A 13,278-nucleotide genomic window follows, 5' to 3' on the forward strand; every position below is an offset into this window, starting at 1 on the left:
TAACAATTTAATTTACTTCTCAATATCTAATGGCACACATGTGTAGGAACAGCAGCAGACGTGATTGATTTGGTCTCTGAATTACGACACGGTATACTGTAGTGATCGTCAACAATTTCCTTTTTGTTTGCCGTGATGTCACTTGAAGTGGGGAGCTACGATAGACACACTTCACTTCTATTTAATCTTCAATTCTCAGTCTTTCCTCCTTCATCTCTTCATCACTCCGATAATCACCTTCACCATGGCTACCGACGTTATCACCCCCCAGGCGACTCCAATCACCTCGCCTCCTCCTAGCCCAGCTGAAGCTCCAGCAGTAGCCTTTTTGGGTTCGATGTCCACAACCGTATCAGTCAATCTTGAAGCCAAAGCTCCGTTTCCAGCTATCCAGGCCCTCTTTGATCATCTTGACGCCCACCCCGATGAGGTTGCTAAGCTCAATGCAACCTACCCTCACCGGGGCGTCATCAAGACTGCTGCCTTACACAAACTCGAGTCGGATCAGAAGTTCACCATCGACCTCTCGCCCATGCGAAATTCCCGGATTCCAGAAGCACTACGTCAGTCCTTGGATCCCCACGGCCTAGGTGAGGTCCTCGACTTCTTCAACGCCATCAGTGCCCAGTATGTACCCACCATTCTGTCTTCTCTGAGCCTCCTCGCCGGTACCGATCTGTCTGCAGCACACACCTCATACAATATGAACTATCACCTATGTGATTACAATCCTAACACCGCTGCGCCCGAATCGTCGAATGGATGCGGAGCCCACACGGATTATGGGACCTTCTCGATAATCTTCCAAGATGGCACACCCGGCCTGGAGCTCGAAGAGACCCCGGGTACGTGGATTCCTGTCCCAGGGGATGCCACTGTTGTCCTGACTGGCTGGTGTGCCGTTATCCTGAGTGGTGGCCGAATTTCCGCTGCCAAACATCGCGTTCGCCGTGCCCCGGGCGTGCGTCGGTTGAGCGCTGTCTTGTTCGTCGCACCTGACCTTGACGTGAAGTTGAAGCCTATGGGTGACTCCCAGCCGACCAGAGCTCTCTCCAACACCATCATGCGCGGGGAATTGGACGTTAAGACCTTCAAGGACGTTATTGGGAAGAGATGGCGATACAGAGAGGGAAACGAAGAGATGGACAATGCAGACTCTCTATCCCAGGATAACGAGATTGAGAACATGGTTTGGGGCTAAGCTTGGGAATGACGACCAGCATTTGTTTCAGGTGGCTTTGGGGTAATTGGGTTAGCTCTGTTCATCAACAGAGATGGAGTTGTCACTCTCCATTCCTTGTCTTGCTGCTAATTGCTCATCTTTCTCTTTTATTTTTTTCTAGCTAGCAGCAGTCAGAATGGCAGATCTTGTTCTCCCTATCCTCGAGTTCTAGTAGAGTTTGAACCCTCTAGCTCATTGATATTCATCTGCGGGGCATGCCTTACATCAACCCACAAAGCTGGGGTAGTAGACCTTTATAAGAGTTGTCACTATGAATTATTTACTAGGGAAGCAATCTAGATTTATTCGTAAGGTAGCGGAAGGAGAGTGACAGGAAGAGAGAAAGTCAAAGGTGCGTAGGTGTATCCGACTATCTAGGTCCTGAGCTTATGGGTGATCCACCTAGCAATTAATCAGATCGGACGCCACTTTTTATCATTGCCAGATTGTTCTCGGTAAATTTAGTCGAAATTATTGTTACGTCCCAACTCTCATTTCTCTTATAAAGCACGGCTGAAGTATGCAAAGCAAACATGTCCTGTCTGAATTTCATCAGGAACAATATTATGTGCGGGGCAGTGATACTCTTTTCTACGATCTTAAGTATAAAATGTATATGATAACAGATAGAATATCTTCAATTGCATGTCATGGATTATCATTAAGGACAGTGGTTGATATGTATAGTGTTCAGCTCATACTCCGGTGCATCTTTTTCATCTTCATTCAAGGGAGAGCGGCAGGAGCGTAGCTCTGGTCAGGCTTGACGACCTTACCAGCAGCAACCTGCTTATCGGTATAGGCAGGCCAGATAATCTGGCGAGACTCGTTGTTGACAACGGAGAGAGTAGTGAAGCCATTCTCCGCGCCGAACTGGTCGCTCCAGCCGGAGGTGACGGTGTATCCGCCGCAGGTGACGGGGCCACCGTTGGCGTGGGAGGCAGGGGTGCCCTTCACGACATAGGTGCAGGGAGTAGCATTGCCGGCGCCGGGGTAGATGCCGAAAGTCCAGGTGCAGGAGGTGTCTTTGGCATTGCAGACACGCTTGGTGTTCTGGAGAGTCCACTGGGGACCGGCAGCCATCATGGACTTGCTGCTGGTATCAGCCGGGGCAGCAAAAGCCGAGGAGGCGAAGAGGCCGGTAGCGATGAGGAGCTGAGTGAGCTGCATGGTTGAGCGGTTGAGGAATTGGGTTATTTGGTTTTGAAGGATGTAGATGAGAATGAAGTTGACAAGGAGAAATGAAGCTATTTAAGTATTTTCGATTATATCATAAATATCATAACAATTGAACTCACATTGAGTTATTTCATCAAGCTCGAAATAGAACAAGGATGTAACATCAAGTCAGGTAACAACCGGAATAGGTAATACTAGAAATACTCCACATGTCTCAAAACTTATGCACTTATACAAGTGAGACAGCCTCTACCAGCTATGATTTGTCCATTCTCTATTATTTCTACTTTATTTCTCCACATGGCTCCCAAGATGTATAAGACATCTTCAAAACCCAACCAATCAAGCGCTAGTATACCTGAAAACTCACCCCGCAAATGTGGTCACACTTGCTGATCAAAGACCCCATTACTTCTATGTTGTAGGTATTCCTTCATGCTAAGTAATATTATTGCATGACTTTGAGAGAATAGTTTTGGACCCTGTGACACCCAATAACGCCACGATTTTCACGCCACACCTCAGGAACCTTGGGAATGACACGGAAGAATGACTGGGGCCGAGGCCAAGTGATATTCATTACGGAGTAGTTGCTGGGGCATTTATGGATAGCCCACATACCGCCCCGGGACCACATTCCATATCCGATTTCTTTTAGAAAAGGCGTCCCATTGAGACCTAAAACTAAATGTAGACCAGTGTTCTTTCTTTTAACAAGTTCCTAATAGGATAATGCAGACCTTACAAGTTCGAAAACGGAGAGGAATCCGGGGCAGGATCCACATTTTCCCCGCTTTTCCATATTTTGCTCTTGCTCGGATACAGACATTTAATGCTGTGTTAGTTACTATTGATTGCACATTAAGTGCACCTTGAGGCTGTGAGAATTTGCTTTTTTTTTTTCTTCGGTTCGAAAGACTTCTCCAAAGTGTTTCATTAAATATCGATGTGGAACCCCACAACATCATGCACATGGAGTGGTTTCTTCTTGGCCTGTGGCAAATTTACTCTCTATGATGACCTATGATTCGTCAAGGCTATGGGGGCTGGGGGCTAATAAACCCGGTTAGCGATCTTGCAGAACCCTATATCGGTCGGTACTCTCGGTCCGAGGAAAGACATTCGCGTTGATCCGGGCGATGCTCTTAATGGGTGACATCGGGGGATGAATGGATCCGTTGAGCGTAAACGTCACCTTGGAGGCACACAGGAAACTTGTTACCGTGGGCAGGGCTCATCATGAAAGATGGCGTTGTAATCGACGTCGGTCTCATGATCAAGCCGAACACTGATAATTTTCAAGTCTAGATGCGAATGAAACGCAGTCGCTTAGAGGAAACTTCCATAGGATCGCAGGTGAGTATTGAGAAGTTGCCGGAAATATGTTTCCAATAGATTCAGGTGAATGCCCCACTTCATAGATGGATATATATAGACATGACCTCATGTTAGGCTCCGCTACGTTAGGCTCCGCTACGTGAGAGATTGATTTGCCAGCATGAAATCACGCAAATGCTGCGAGCTGAGCCGAGCCCTACCAGTGACGATAGATCAGACTGCATGTAGGAACAGCATATGTACCCACAGTCTACGGGAAAATCAAGTTTAGGACCGAAACCTCTCTTTCTCGGTAAATCCCCAAAGTGGGAGCCAAATATGATTTTGAATGGGCCATCATTTCTTCTCTACTCAGTAGTATACATGACATCCGTTCGTAGGGTATACTTAACACCTCTAAACACATCATCTCCACAATGGACCAAATCCCTCTGCTGAAATATGAGAACAGACCCCGTCTTTGGAAAGATCCGAACGAATTCCTTCGAGCTTATCCCAGCCATAAACGAGGTGGCACCACCTAGAAGAGCCTCACTGTTCTCCAATGACTCCGCGGCTGTAGTGCAACTCTGATCAACTTGTACCTCCTCTGACCCAATCTCAGCAAGATCAATCTCCCCATCACTTGCAAACAACCAATTGGTCTTCTCCGCCTGCTCAATATGAGGCTTCAACTCTTCCATATCCTGTTCCCCATCTCCATTCAAATACAAATGAATAGTATACAGTGACTTCTCCAGCCCATCGGGTGTAATAAAGCACCCATCCCAATGAGGCCGGAAATAATCACCACCCTCATAACGTAAGAACCGAAGACGCTCATTCAGCCGACTGAGGCAGAGCACTTCGCCCCGCTTCGCTGGCCCAAGACCCGTAACCAGTGGTTTACTCTGGACGCGGTCGAGTTCGCATTCACGTATAAAAGGCATGAGTCTCTCCAGGATTCTGCCTGCGAGATCGTGGGAGTCTAATATGACCCGCCCGCTCTTGCGCGAGTCGACGGACATTACTTGTCTGCCGCCGCCGGCGTTGATCATCGCATGTTCCCATACGGGGGGCGAGAGGGTGGAATCTGGCAATTGAGTTCTTGTTGATTGTTCTGCTAGGCGGAGAAGCTCTTTGCATTCGGACTCAGTCATGAAGTTGTCCACTACAGCGGCAAAGCGACCTTTGTATGAAGGGATCGGCGGGGATGTGTGCTCGAAATCGAGTCTGTGGAGGGTTGCGTTTGTGGATGGCGCCCGGAGGAAGCCTTCCGGTATCTCTTGATCTGCCATTGTTGCGGTCTCTAAAGATAGGAATATTGCAAATTTCTTTTTCTTTCTTTCTTTTGGGGGCTGGGCCTTTTATACCCCACTTTTTGAGGCTCTGCTCGGAGGCTGCTGCCTGTAGTCTCCGGCGGCTCTCCGCCAAGGATTGTGGTCTACAAAGAAAATAATAATATCAAGGCCAGTACTCCGTACCGGATGTTCACATCAGTACTCGCAATCTTTTCATTGCTTCTACTCAAGCTATGTGTCCCTATAAACCTGAATGCCGCCATCTTCCTAGCCTAGTAACACATTTGTATCTCCTCAAAAGTCTCCACGGCATAGTCCTCCTGGGGCATACTAGCCCTCTCGGTTTTGCTGGCTTTTCAAACCACGAATCCATTCCTTGTTCTCTCGGAGAATCATGCGAATCTCCTCCCTGAACTTCTTTCCGGTTAACTTCATTGCAGCATCAACGGAAGCATTGTACTTGTCGATCATCTAAATCTGATTAGTATTATCCAGAAATTCGAAAGTTGGTCTTGCAAGTCAATCATACCTCGACGCAGCCACCAAATGCCACCCTGCAGCTGTCGCATATGGTTTCGCCGCACGCGAAACAGTCGTGCTTTAGAACCAGGTCTTTGTGAGAGTCGGACTTGCTGGGCTCGCACGCGCTCGAAGCTTCCGTTTCGGATTCTCTGGCCTTCTGCGCCGCGATTTGCGCCGCAATGCGGTCCGACCGTCTGAGAATTTGAGCCACCTCGCCAGGTACGCCTAAGAATTGAGATTCCTCGCCTGTACTCTCCATGATGAATTCAAAGTCTGAAACTTGTTTTGCTGATTGATGATGGTGAAGGCTGATTATTGATGAAGGCGGATGAGGGCAGGTGAGTTCTGTAGAGAAGTATTGTAGCATGAACTCCAAGGGCTTTTATAGACCGAGAAAGGTCGAGAAATTGTGCTAGAGAGCTCATTATACAAAGAAGTTTGCAGATGCGAGACGATTGAGGACTTGTTCCGTCCAGTCTCTAGAGTTTCGCTTGCCAACAAAGCAGCTTAGTTAATACATGGTGGATCTTCTTTAAATTTCTTGCATCTAGATCATTCTGTGACAGCAGTGTTTCTAAACCTTCAAAGCCACAAGTTCATCAACAAAAGCTTGTTTCAACTTGGGCTCACTCAGGGTAAGACCGTTTACCAAAGGCCAAAGGCACAGGGAGTATGATCAAGTTACAGTTCAAGACAATTACTATAAATTAAAGATCTCTCAATCTGCATTACCCTTATCAATCACACAAAGGAAATGAAATTAAACAACACTTCCCAGATGAGATCTATAGTATAACTATCTAGTTAGTTATACCTAGTTACCTAGAAATAAGATTATGTAATTATTGCCCCAGCCACCTGTGGCACAAGTGATTGTGGCTGGAGCTTACCTGATTGGTTCGCGGCTCATCTCGTCTCTCTCATCCTCTCATCCTCGAATTATTGGAGCACCTTGAAGCAACAAAATATCATTTTCTTTGATCGGCCATCAAAAACCCATCTCTTACTCGGCTCCGGACATTTTCACCTTGATATTTCATTATATAACAGACAACGCAGGGTGATCTCATCGCCCACAAAACAATCACTGCAATATCCCGTTGTCTTCCACCTTCCTTGGTTGTTCAATTTCGAGAATCAAGTACCTATTCACATATATATCTTTATATAATCCATTTACTAAACCCCAAAATTGCGCGTTTTGGGGGTAGATTTGACCATTTGATCAAGTCTCTCACAAAAAGCCACCTCGACCGCCCCGGCGATGGCTACTACCAACCAGAACTCGATGCAAGTGCCGGCGACCGGCAACGGCGAAAGCTCAGGGCTGGACTCAGAGATCCAACTTGTTTCATCACTAGCAAAACTACAAGAACTCGAGCGCAAGGTAAGTACATGAGCTGTTGCAGCTCTTGCACAAAACCAAGTTAATGAGATATCCAGATCCATGAACTGCGTGGATTCATGCCCCAGGGCCTACTAGAGCCTCTGGTACCTATTGCAAACCCAGATAAAGTGACACTCGGTAATCCAATCGCTGAAACTCCACGCATCCTCCGGGCTAGTCTGGATGAGGCCGCACGCGCACGCGTCGCTGATGTCCAGCAATTTCAGTCCTTGTGGCGGGATCCGGAAATGACATCCGTCTGGGCTCATGTTGAATCACGCATCAAGGAAGCGAACGGTCAGCTGATTCAGCCGACTGGGAAGTGGGAAAGGGATTATGACGTTCTTCTAGAAGAGCTAGCACGAAAAGAAAAGTCTATAGTAGATGAGCGACAGCGAGAGGACGAAGATGCTGAACGCACTAAAGCGCAGTCTACCGAGGGCGAGTGGCAAAATGTTTTGGAGCGATTCGTTCAGCGGGATGTGCCCGGTGTACGAGTCATCAAAGGCCAGGATGAGACTTCTCTAGCGGTAGCGCTTGTTAGGGCTGGTGTTGTCTTTCAGATCAGAGGGGTGTCTGTTTCTGGCTCCCCGGTCTCTGACTGGGAGGTTTCGAGCAATATCGCCGGCCGGTCACCAACAAAACTTGAGAATGCTATGCTGGGATGTTTGGGGTCACGCCCGCGGAAATGGGACCTTGCTTTCTTGCTGGTATGTTCTATTCCTGGCTCCAAATGGGACTATTGCTAATACCGGTGCAGGATATGATCTCTTCCTATGCGGATATCAAGCAGACACCATGCCTGAAGTGCAACCGCCTCACTGATAACGGCGCCCAACTGCCAACTCTCCGCCGCCCTTCGGCGAATCAACAGTTGGTTGATGGACCAGCACGTATATACACCTTTGACGCATTGCATTTCGGATGCCTCTGATTGGACAGGTCTCCCTATATCAGCCTAACTCATTATTGAAACTTAGAGGGGACTCTTGGAAGAACATCAGCCCATTGGGCTACATCTATCCCATATTGGTTTTGAAACAAAATGATTGTCAGCATCCAAGCGATCTAGCTGGATTTTTAAAAAAACACACAATATCATGCAAACTACCTCCGATCGCCTCACATTCCTTTATCTCCTATCCTTTCAACTACCTCCTCCCATCCCATCCATTCCTTCGATCATCATGATCTCTGTGGTTTCCATAAAGACTATCATGCCAGAATTCCGCTGGATACTCAACCCCATTCCGATCCCAAAATCGCATCGGCACACAATGCACCTCCTCCTTCCCAGTCCATTCCCCCCTATGAGCCCTTATCCCATTGCAATATTCAACATCACTCCACGTCCCATGGTCGGGGACGTGGTACTTCCTCGTGCGGAAATCATAGCGCTCGCCCGCAGGCCGCCCTGCCCAAGGGAATGGGCTGTAGTCCGCGTCAGGGTCGTTGGGCTTATTCTCCCATCGGGACCATTCCTGTCTTGTGGGGCCGGGCCGAGGTTGAGAGGAATGCTTTCTAGTCTTGGTTTTGGACTGGGAGATTCGACCCACGTAGATGTCTGGCCCTTTATTTGTCAGGATGTCAAACAGGCGCCAGCGGCGTGGCCAATGTTGTGGGTTGCCGGGGCGGGGATCTTTGGGCCAGATCCATCCTAGTTGGGAGGGCATTGTCTTTTTTTTTTTTGGCTCGGGATACTTTTCTCAATGACAGCTTGGGGGTAGATGTTGAATGTGGAAGACTTAGGAAAGGCTGGAATTGGATTCATAAATTGGAGAAGAGGAATGAGATTGAACAGCTTCTTTTATATTCAATGGTCTACAGTCTCAGTCAGTGAAGTGCTTTACAAATTCCCGGAGCTTTCTTTATTTGCAAGACATAGTTTTATTCCCAATTGTAAGATGCAAGACATCAAGCTTCTTTTCGTACTCGTTTGTCTTTTTGCAATAATCGTAACAATCCCATGGGAAGTGGAACTGAACGCCTCAAAAGTCACATCAAAAGGCAATATGACGGCTTCGTGCATAATACATTTCCATTAAGCAAAAAAATGTTTTAGAGGACCAACAAGAGAGTACGGGGTGTTGATCTCTGAGGCTACGCAGCCCTGGATGTATAATATACTCACGTAGGGAGGTAGAACTTTCCGGACACACTTCGGGCATAGATCTCAGGGCTATAGACAACGTAGACGACTAAGCAACGCGGCGGCTAAGCGGGACAATGAACCTTGGGAAAAACTGAGACATCCATAACCATTCTGTTCCAAGCATGTCTCGATCCTGACTTTTGCTTTGATTTGAGTGTTTGCACTTCAAGACCATTGAAACAAACGAGGTGTTTATCAAAGAACCTTTTAATGCCGTCCACTAGTGATTCTATCAATTAATCGGCCGAGCTCTCTAAGCCAAATTGATCGCGATCAAGAAAATTCCTACCAAGACTATTTCAGCACAAAGGCCACGCCAACTACTAGCCAGCCGATTCCCTGCAACACAGAATCTTCAAGGAGATGAGGCAGCCGATACCTACGACCACAGCACTGCGATATGCAATGCATAGGGGAAGATGACGAGTGATGGATATGAAGCAGCAAGGCGAAAGCTCCTGGGAAGGCCAGAGTTCACGCGCGTATCACTCAAGAAACCAACACTGAGGGTACAACTCTGTCTAATGATGATGGTATGACTGAGAAGGTCGAGCAGGTACCAACGAGAAGTCATGACCCAAAGGGGCAACAGCGGGAGATACCAACGAGGAAAGCATGGCTGTAAGCTCAAGCCGCAAGCCTCAGGCCGCGCAAAAGGCAACCCCACGCTTAAGGACAGTTAAGATCCTAACGAGGAAGTCATAGCCCCCAATCAAAGCAACGCACCTCAGAAAGTACACGATCACCCTGGCGATCCTCGCAAGCAACGGAACTTCCACCATCAACAACGTTGACATCAACACAATTCCACAACGAACACGTCATGTCTTTCAATCCAGGCTATACCGGCCATCAAGGCAGCTCTTCCGATCAGTTCTATGTTAATCAGCAAAGCTATGTCAACCAGCCCAGTTACGTCTACCCGCAAGGTGATTTCTACGACCAGGGAGTCAATTTCCTGCCACCAACAACCTTTGCGGACCATGACAACGACGAGACCTCTAACGACGGCTGGAACCACGGTACTATCAGTCAGCCAGGCATGATCCAGCAGCCTGGTGTTTCCAACCAAGGTTTTGTCCCGCAGGAAGTCTTGGCTTTTGAGCAAGACAATGTCCACCAGCAAGCCAGCAAGGAGTATCACCAAGGCAGCTCCTACCAGGAGGAGCTTATGGCACTCGAGAGATCCAACAACCGCCAGGGTAACTTCCACCAGCTAGCCAATATGCACGACGGTGCTTACCTGCCGGAACCCGCAGCTATGCAGCAATTGAACATCCACCACGGTAACGTCAACCAGCAAGCCAATATGTACCATGGCTTGTACCCCCAGGAACCCCTGGTTATGCAGCAATTCAACAACGACCAGGGTGATTTCCATCAGCAAGCCAGTATTCAACAAGGCTTTTGCGTCCAGGAACCGATGACACTTGAGCAATTGAACAACCAGCAAGATAATTTCCACCACCAAGGCGGTTTGTACCAGCAGGGTATCAACATCAACTCCCAGGACGAAGTCTACAACCATCAGCGAAAGCTGGCGTACCAGGCACACAGTCCCAACGCCTACAGCGGAGCCATTTCCAAGACTGAGGCCATACATGGGACCAAAGGCAAACACCAAGCCACGCAGAAAGCACCACGAAAGCTTTTGGACAATACTCTCGACATTGACACCATACTCAGCAGCAACAACAAGCTGTTGATGGAAGCTGCAGACTTTCAGCTGGCCAGCCTTTTGAATTCCGCGAAAGATCATAAGGGTCGTCTAACGGATGATAATCGAAACCTCGAACTTGATTGGATCATGGGAGCTCTGAAGCTCAACCTCACCTACCTTGAGGCTCGTCGTCGGCGTGCGGAAGCCAATAAGAAAAACAGACGATAAGAGAGGCCCACATGAGAGTTCGGCGATGCCCGAAATGGGGTTGAAATCGCAGTGAGAGCAACAAGCCGGGTGGGAAACATGGTCTGGGATGCGCAATTGAAATAGATCGGACAGTGATGTTCTAGTGGGAAATTTGAATTGGGGATATGGAGGATATCAAGGAACAATGTCTTGAAAGGGAGGGTGGAAGGTAATGTAACAGAGGTTGTATTGTGTATGCAAATCCGAAAATACAAAATGAAATCTCCAATCGACCATCCACCGCTAATTATTAATAAAATCAACAGATTAAAGAAAGGATGAGATGCAAAAAATGTCCAAAAATAGTAACTCATCCTATATTAACTTCTCACGCAACGCCGTTTTCTTGCTATTATCGTAAATCAAGTTCGCTTCAACAATGCAACGCCCCAAAATAAAATAAAAATATGTTCATGCTAAGTCAATATGACTGCACCGAGTGTGCTTGTCAAGTGGCGAAGACACCAGCACTACCCGCAAACCAGGTGAACGAAGCGAAGGTAATCACGGCCATGCCAACGGTAAATTTGATGGCTAGGCGACTAGTTTCGGACATTGCCCCGCTGCAGGTGGCGCACTTGAATTCTGGTGAAGTTAGCAGTCAGTTTGAGCCAGGATTGTTGGTACAAATACTCACGATTGAGTGGGGTGTAAGACTGGGGGGTATACATCCCGAAGACGTAACCGCCGTTCTGCGAGCTCAGGTGTCCAGCGCTCGCAGCGTCACCAATGTCCTTGCTAGCATCATAGATGATCAGAGTATACGATGCGGTGAGCAACGGAATAGTGGCCGATTTCTGGTATTTTCCAGTATCCCACACGACACTTCCGGTTTGCTTCACGGTCATGTTGGAGCTGAGCGTATATTTCATCGAGTTGAGACTGCACGAAGCTACGACGTTGACCGCAGACGGCGTGACTGACAGGGAGGTGTAGTTCCACACGAATGTCACATCCTGGCCGATCTTGTAGTAGGTCGTGGACGAGGAAGCGGGGGTGATCATGGACACACCGCCAGCAGCGGCAGCAGGGTCAATGGAGATGGAGGTGGTGGCGGTAGTCTTGCTTTTCCCCGTCTTCGTGCCAGTTGTTTTGCCGGTAGTCTCGGAATCAGTCGCCGTGTCGGTAGTCTCCGAGTCGGTTGCAGTTCCGGTCTTGGTGTCGGTAGTTGCGTCGGTGTTTGTGCCGGTGGTTGTGCCGGTAGTTCCAGCAGAAGTCTTGGAGGCACTGGAGGAATCGGCGGTAGTTTCGGAAGTTTCAGCTGTTGTCTCTGCGGTGTCTGAATCGTAGGTCAGGGTCAAGCACAATGGTATGATAAGAGTCCTGAATTACCTGCTCGCTTGTCCAGGGAGTCACCCAGAAGCACTCCGTAAGGCCGCCATGGCCAAGCTGACGATATTGTCCCCAGCAACAGGATAGTGCAGAGCACGCTCAAAATGAAACACCGCATGTCGAAAGTTGGAGAGATTATCCGGAGGTTCAAAAATCAAGCGACCGAGGTATTACTCCCTGGGCTGAAAGATCACGCCCCTTGCACAACCTGGTGTGACTTGTCAAAAAAAAAGGCCTGTGTCGAAACAGGCTTATCGATTTAACGTCGGGACCAAGCAATTTCGGTTGCTACGGAAGGACGATCAAAAGGACGTGTTGTTAAATCTTGGCCAGTCCGGAGGCTAATTTAGATCTCAGGAATATGGGTTTTCGATTCTGGGTAACGATTGTAAATAGCTTCAAGGCAAGTAAACGAGTGTCCTGAGTCACAAATAAGAGATCCTTTGTGAAGGGAAAAAACAGAGAAAGAGAAGGCGAGATGTTTGACTATTGCGGGGCTAAGCCCAATCAGGCCATGGCTAAGCATGTGAGACATCGGCTATTTATAGTGGACTATTTTCATCAAATTAATGACTTGACTCTTCTGATCACTCTATATTGTAGAATTAGTATAAATATTTGCTGATTTAAGTGACGGCAAAGTTAGCTCTATCTCAGAAAGGACCCAAACCTGGCTTATATAATACCTCTTTGAATATGACTAAATAATCCCTAGATAATATGAGAGCTAGTCCTTATTACCTCCTAATTGTCATGACTCTGCCAGATGATATAACTCACAACTAAGCCCGAGAACTCTGTGTAGTATGTACTACAGTTTCATATAAGCGATAACCACCTATTCCGTACTTCAAATGAAAAATAGTTACACAGCAACCCCAAAGTATATGATCTATAATCGCCACCCAGCTGTTGATACCCAAGGTCCGGCATATCTCGGTTCCGCCCAAGAAGCTC

The 13,278-nt window shown here is 47.8% G+C and overlaps 8 protein-coding genes across 8 annotated transcripts; 3 read left to right on the plus strand and 5 right to left on the minus strand.

Annotated features, from left to right (window-relative positions):
• Window positions 1-244: 244 nt before the first annotated feature.
• On the plus strand, window positions 245-1,201 carry N7517_005851 (uncharacterized protein; the record flags this gene model as incomplete). Its single annotated transcript, XM_056723581.1, has 1 exon — window positions 245-1,201. One exon carries the CDS (start codon window positions 245-247, stop codon window positions 1,199-1,201), a length of 957 nt encoding a protein of 318 aa, XP_056579831.1.
• A 747-nt stretch (window positions 1,202-1,948) lies between these two features.
• On the minus strand, window positions 1,949-2,392 carry N7517_005852 (uncharacterized protein; the record flags this gene model as incomplete). Its single annotated transcript, XM_056723582.1, has 1 exon — window positions 1,949-2,392. One exon carries the CDS (start codon window positions 2,390-2,392, stop codon window positions 1,949-1,951), a length of 444 nt encoding a protein of 147 aa, XP_056579832.1.
• A 1,694-nt stretch (window positions 2,393-4,086) lies between these two features.
• On the minus strand, window positions 4,087-5,016 carry N7517_005853 (uncharacterized protein; the record flags this gene model as incomplete). The annotated part of the gene is made up of 1 exon (XM_056723583.1): window positions 4,087-5,016. One exon carries the CDS (start codon window positions 5,014-5,016, stop codon window positions 4,087-4,089), a length of 930 nt encoding a protein of 309 aa, XP_056579833.1.
• Window positions 5,017-5,349: 333 nt separating this feature from the next.
• N7517_005854 (uncharacterized protein) lies at window positions 5,350-5,800 on the minus strand (the record flags this gene model as incomplete). Its single annotated transcript, XM_056723584.1, has 2 exons — window positions 5,350-5,490; window positions 5,549-5,800. 2 exons carry the CDS (start codon window positions 5,798-5,800, stop codon window positions 5,350-5,352), a joined length of 393 nt encoding a protein of 130 aa, XP_056579834.1.
• A 1,005-nt stretch (window positions 5,801-6,805) lies between these two features.
• On the plus strand, window positions 6,806-7,862 carry N7517_005855 (RNA polymerase II mediator complex subunit MED27 domain-containing protein; the record flags this gene model as incomplete). The annotated part of the gene is made up of 3 exons (XM_056723585.1): window positions 6,806-6,928; window positions 6,985-7,638; window positions 7,689-7,862. 3 exons carry the CDS (start codon window positions 6,806-6,808, stop codon window positions 7,860-7,862), a joined length of 951 nt encoding a protein of 316 aa, XP_056579835.1.
• A 217-nt stretch (window positions 7,863-8,079) lies between these two features.
• On the minus strand, window positions 8,080-8,601 carry N7517_005856 (uncharacterized protein; the record flags this gene model as incomplete). Its single annotated transcript, XM_056723586.1, has 1 exon — window positions 8,080-8,601. One exon carries the CDS (start codon window positions 8,599-8,601, stop codon window positions 8,080-8,082), a length of 522 nt encoding a protein of 173 aa, XP_056579836.1.
• Window positions 8,602-9,903: 1,302 nt separating this feature from the next.
• Window positions 9,904-10,968, plus strand: N7517_005857 (uncharacterized protein; the record flags this gene model as incomplete). The annotated part of the gene is made up of 1 exon (XM_056723587.1): window positions 9,904-10,968. One exon carries the CDS (start codon window positions 9,904-9,906, stop codon window positions 10,966-10,968), a length of 1,065 nt encoding a protein of 354 aa, XP_056579837.1.
• A 469-nt stretch (window positions 10,969-11,437) lies between these two features.
• Window positions 11,438-12,439, minus strand: N7517_005858 (uncharacterized protein; the record flags this gene model as incomplete). Its single annotated transcript, XM_056723588.1, has 3 exons — window positions 11,438-11,574; window positions 11,627-12,268; window positions 12,322-12,439. The coding sequence occupies 3 exons, from the start codon at window positions 12,437-12,439 to the stop codon at window positions 11,438-11,440; spliced, it is 897 nt and encodes a 298-aa protein (XP_056579838.1).
• Window positions 12,440-13,278: the final 839 nt, after the last annotated feature.

This window comes from Penicillium concentricum (genome assembly GCF_028827145.1).
Source record: "Penicillium concentricum strain IBT 3081 chromosome Unknown utg000002l_segment0_segment0, whole genome shotgun sequence".
Taxonomy (NCBI): Eukaryota; Fungi; Ascomycota; class Eurotiomycetes; order Eurotiales; family Aspergillaceae; genus Penicillium; species Penicillium concentricum.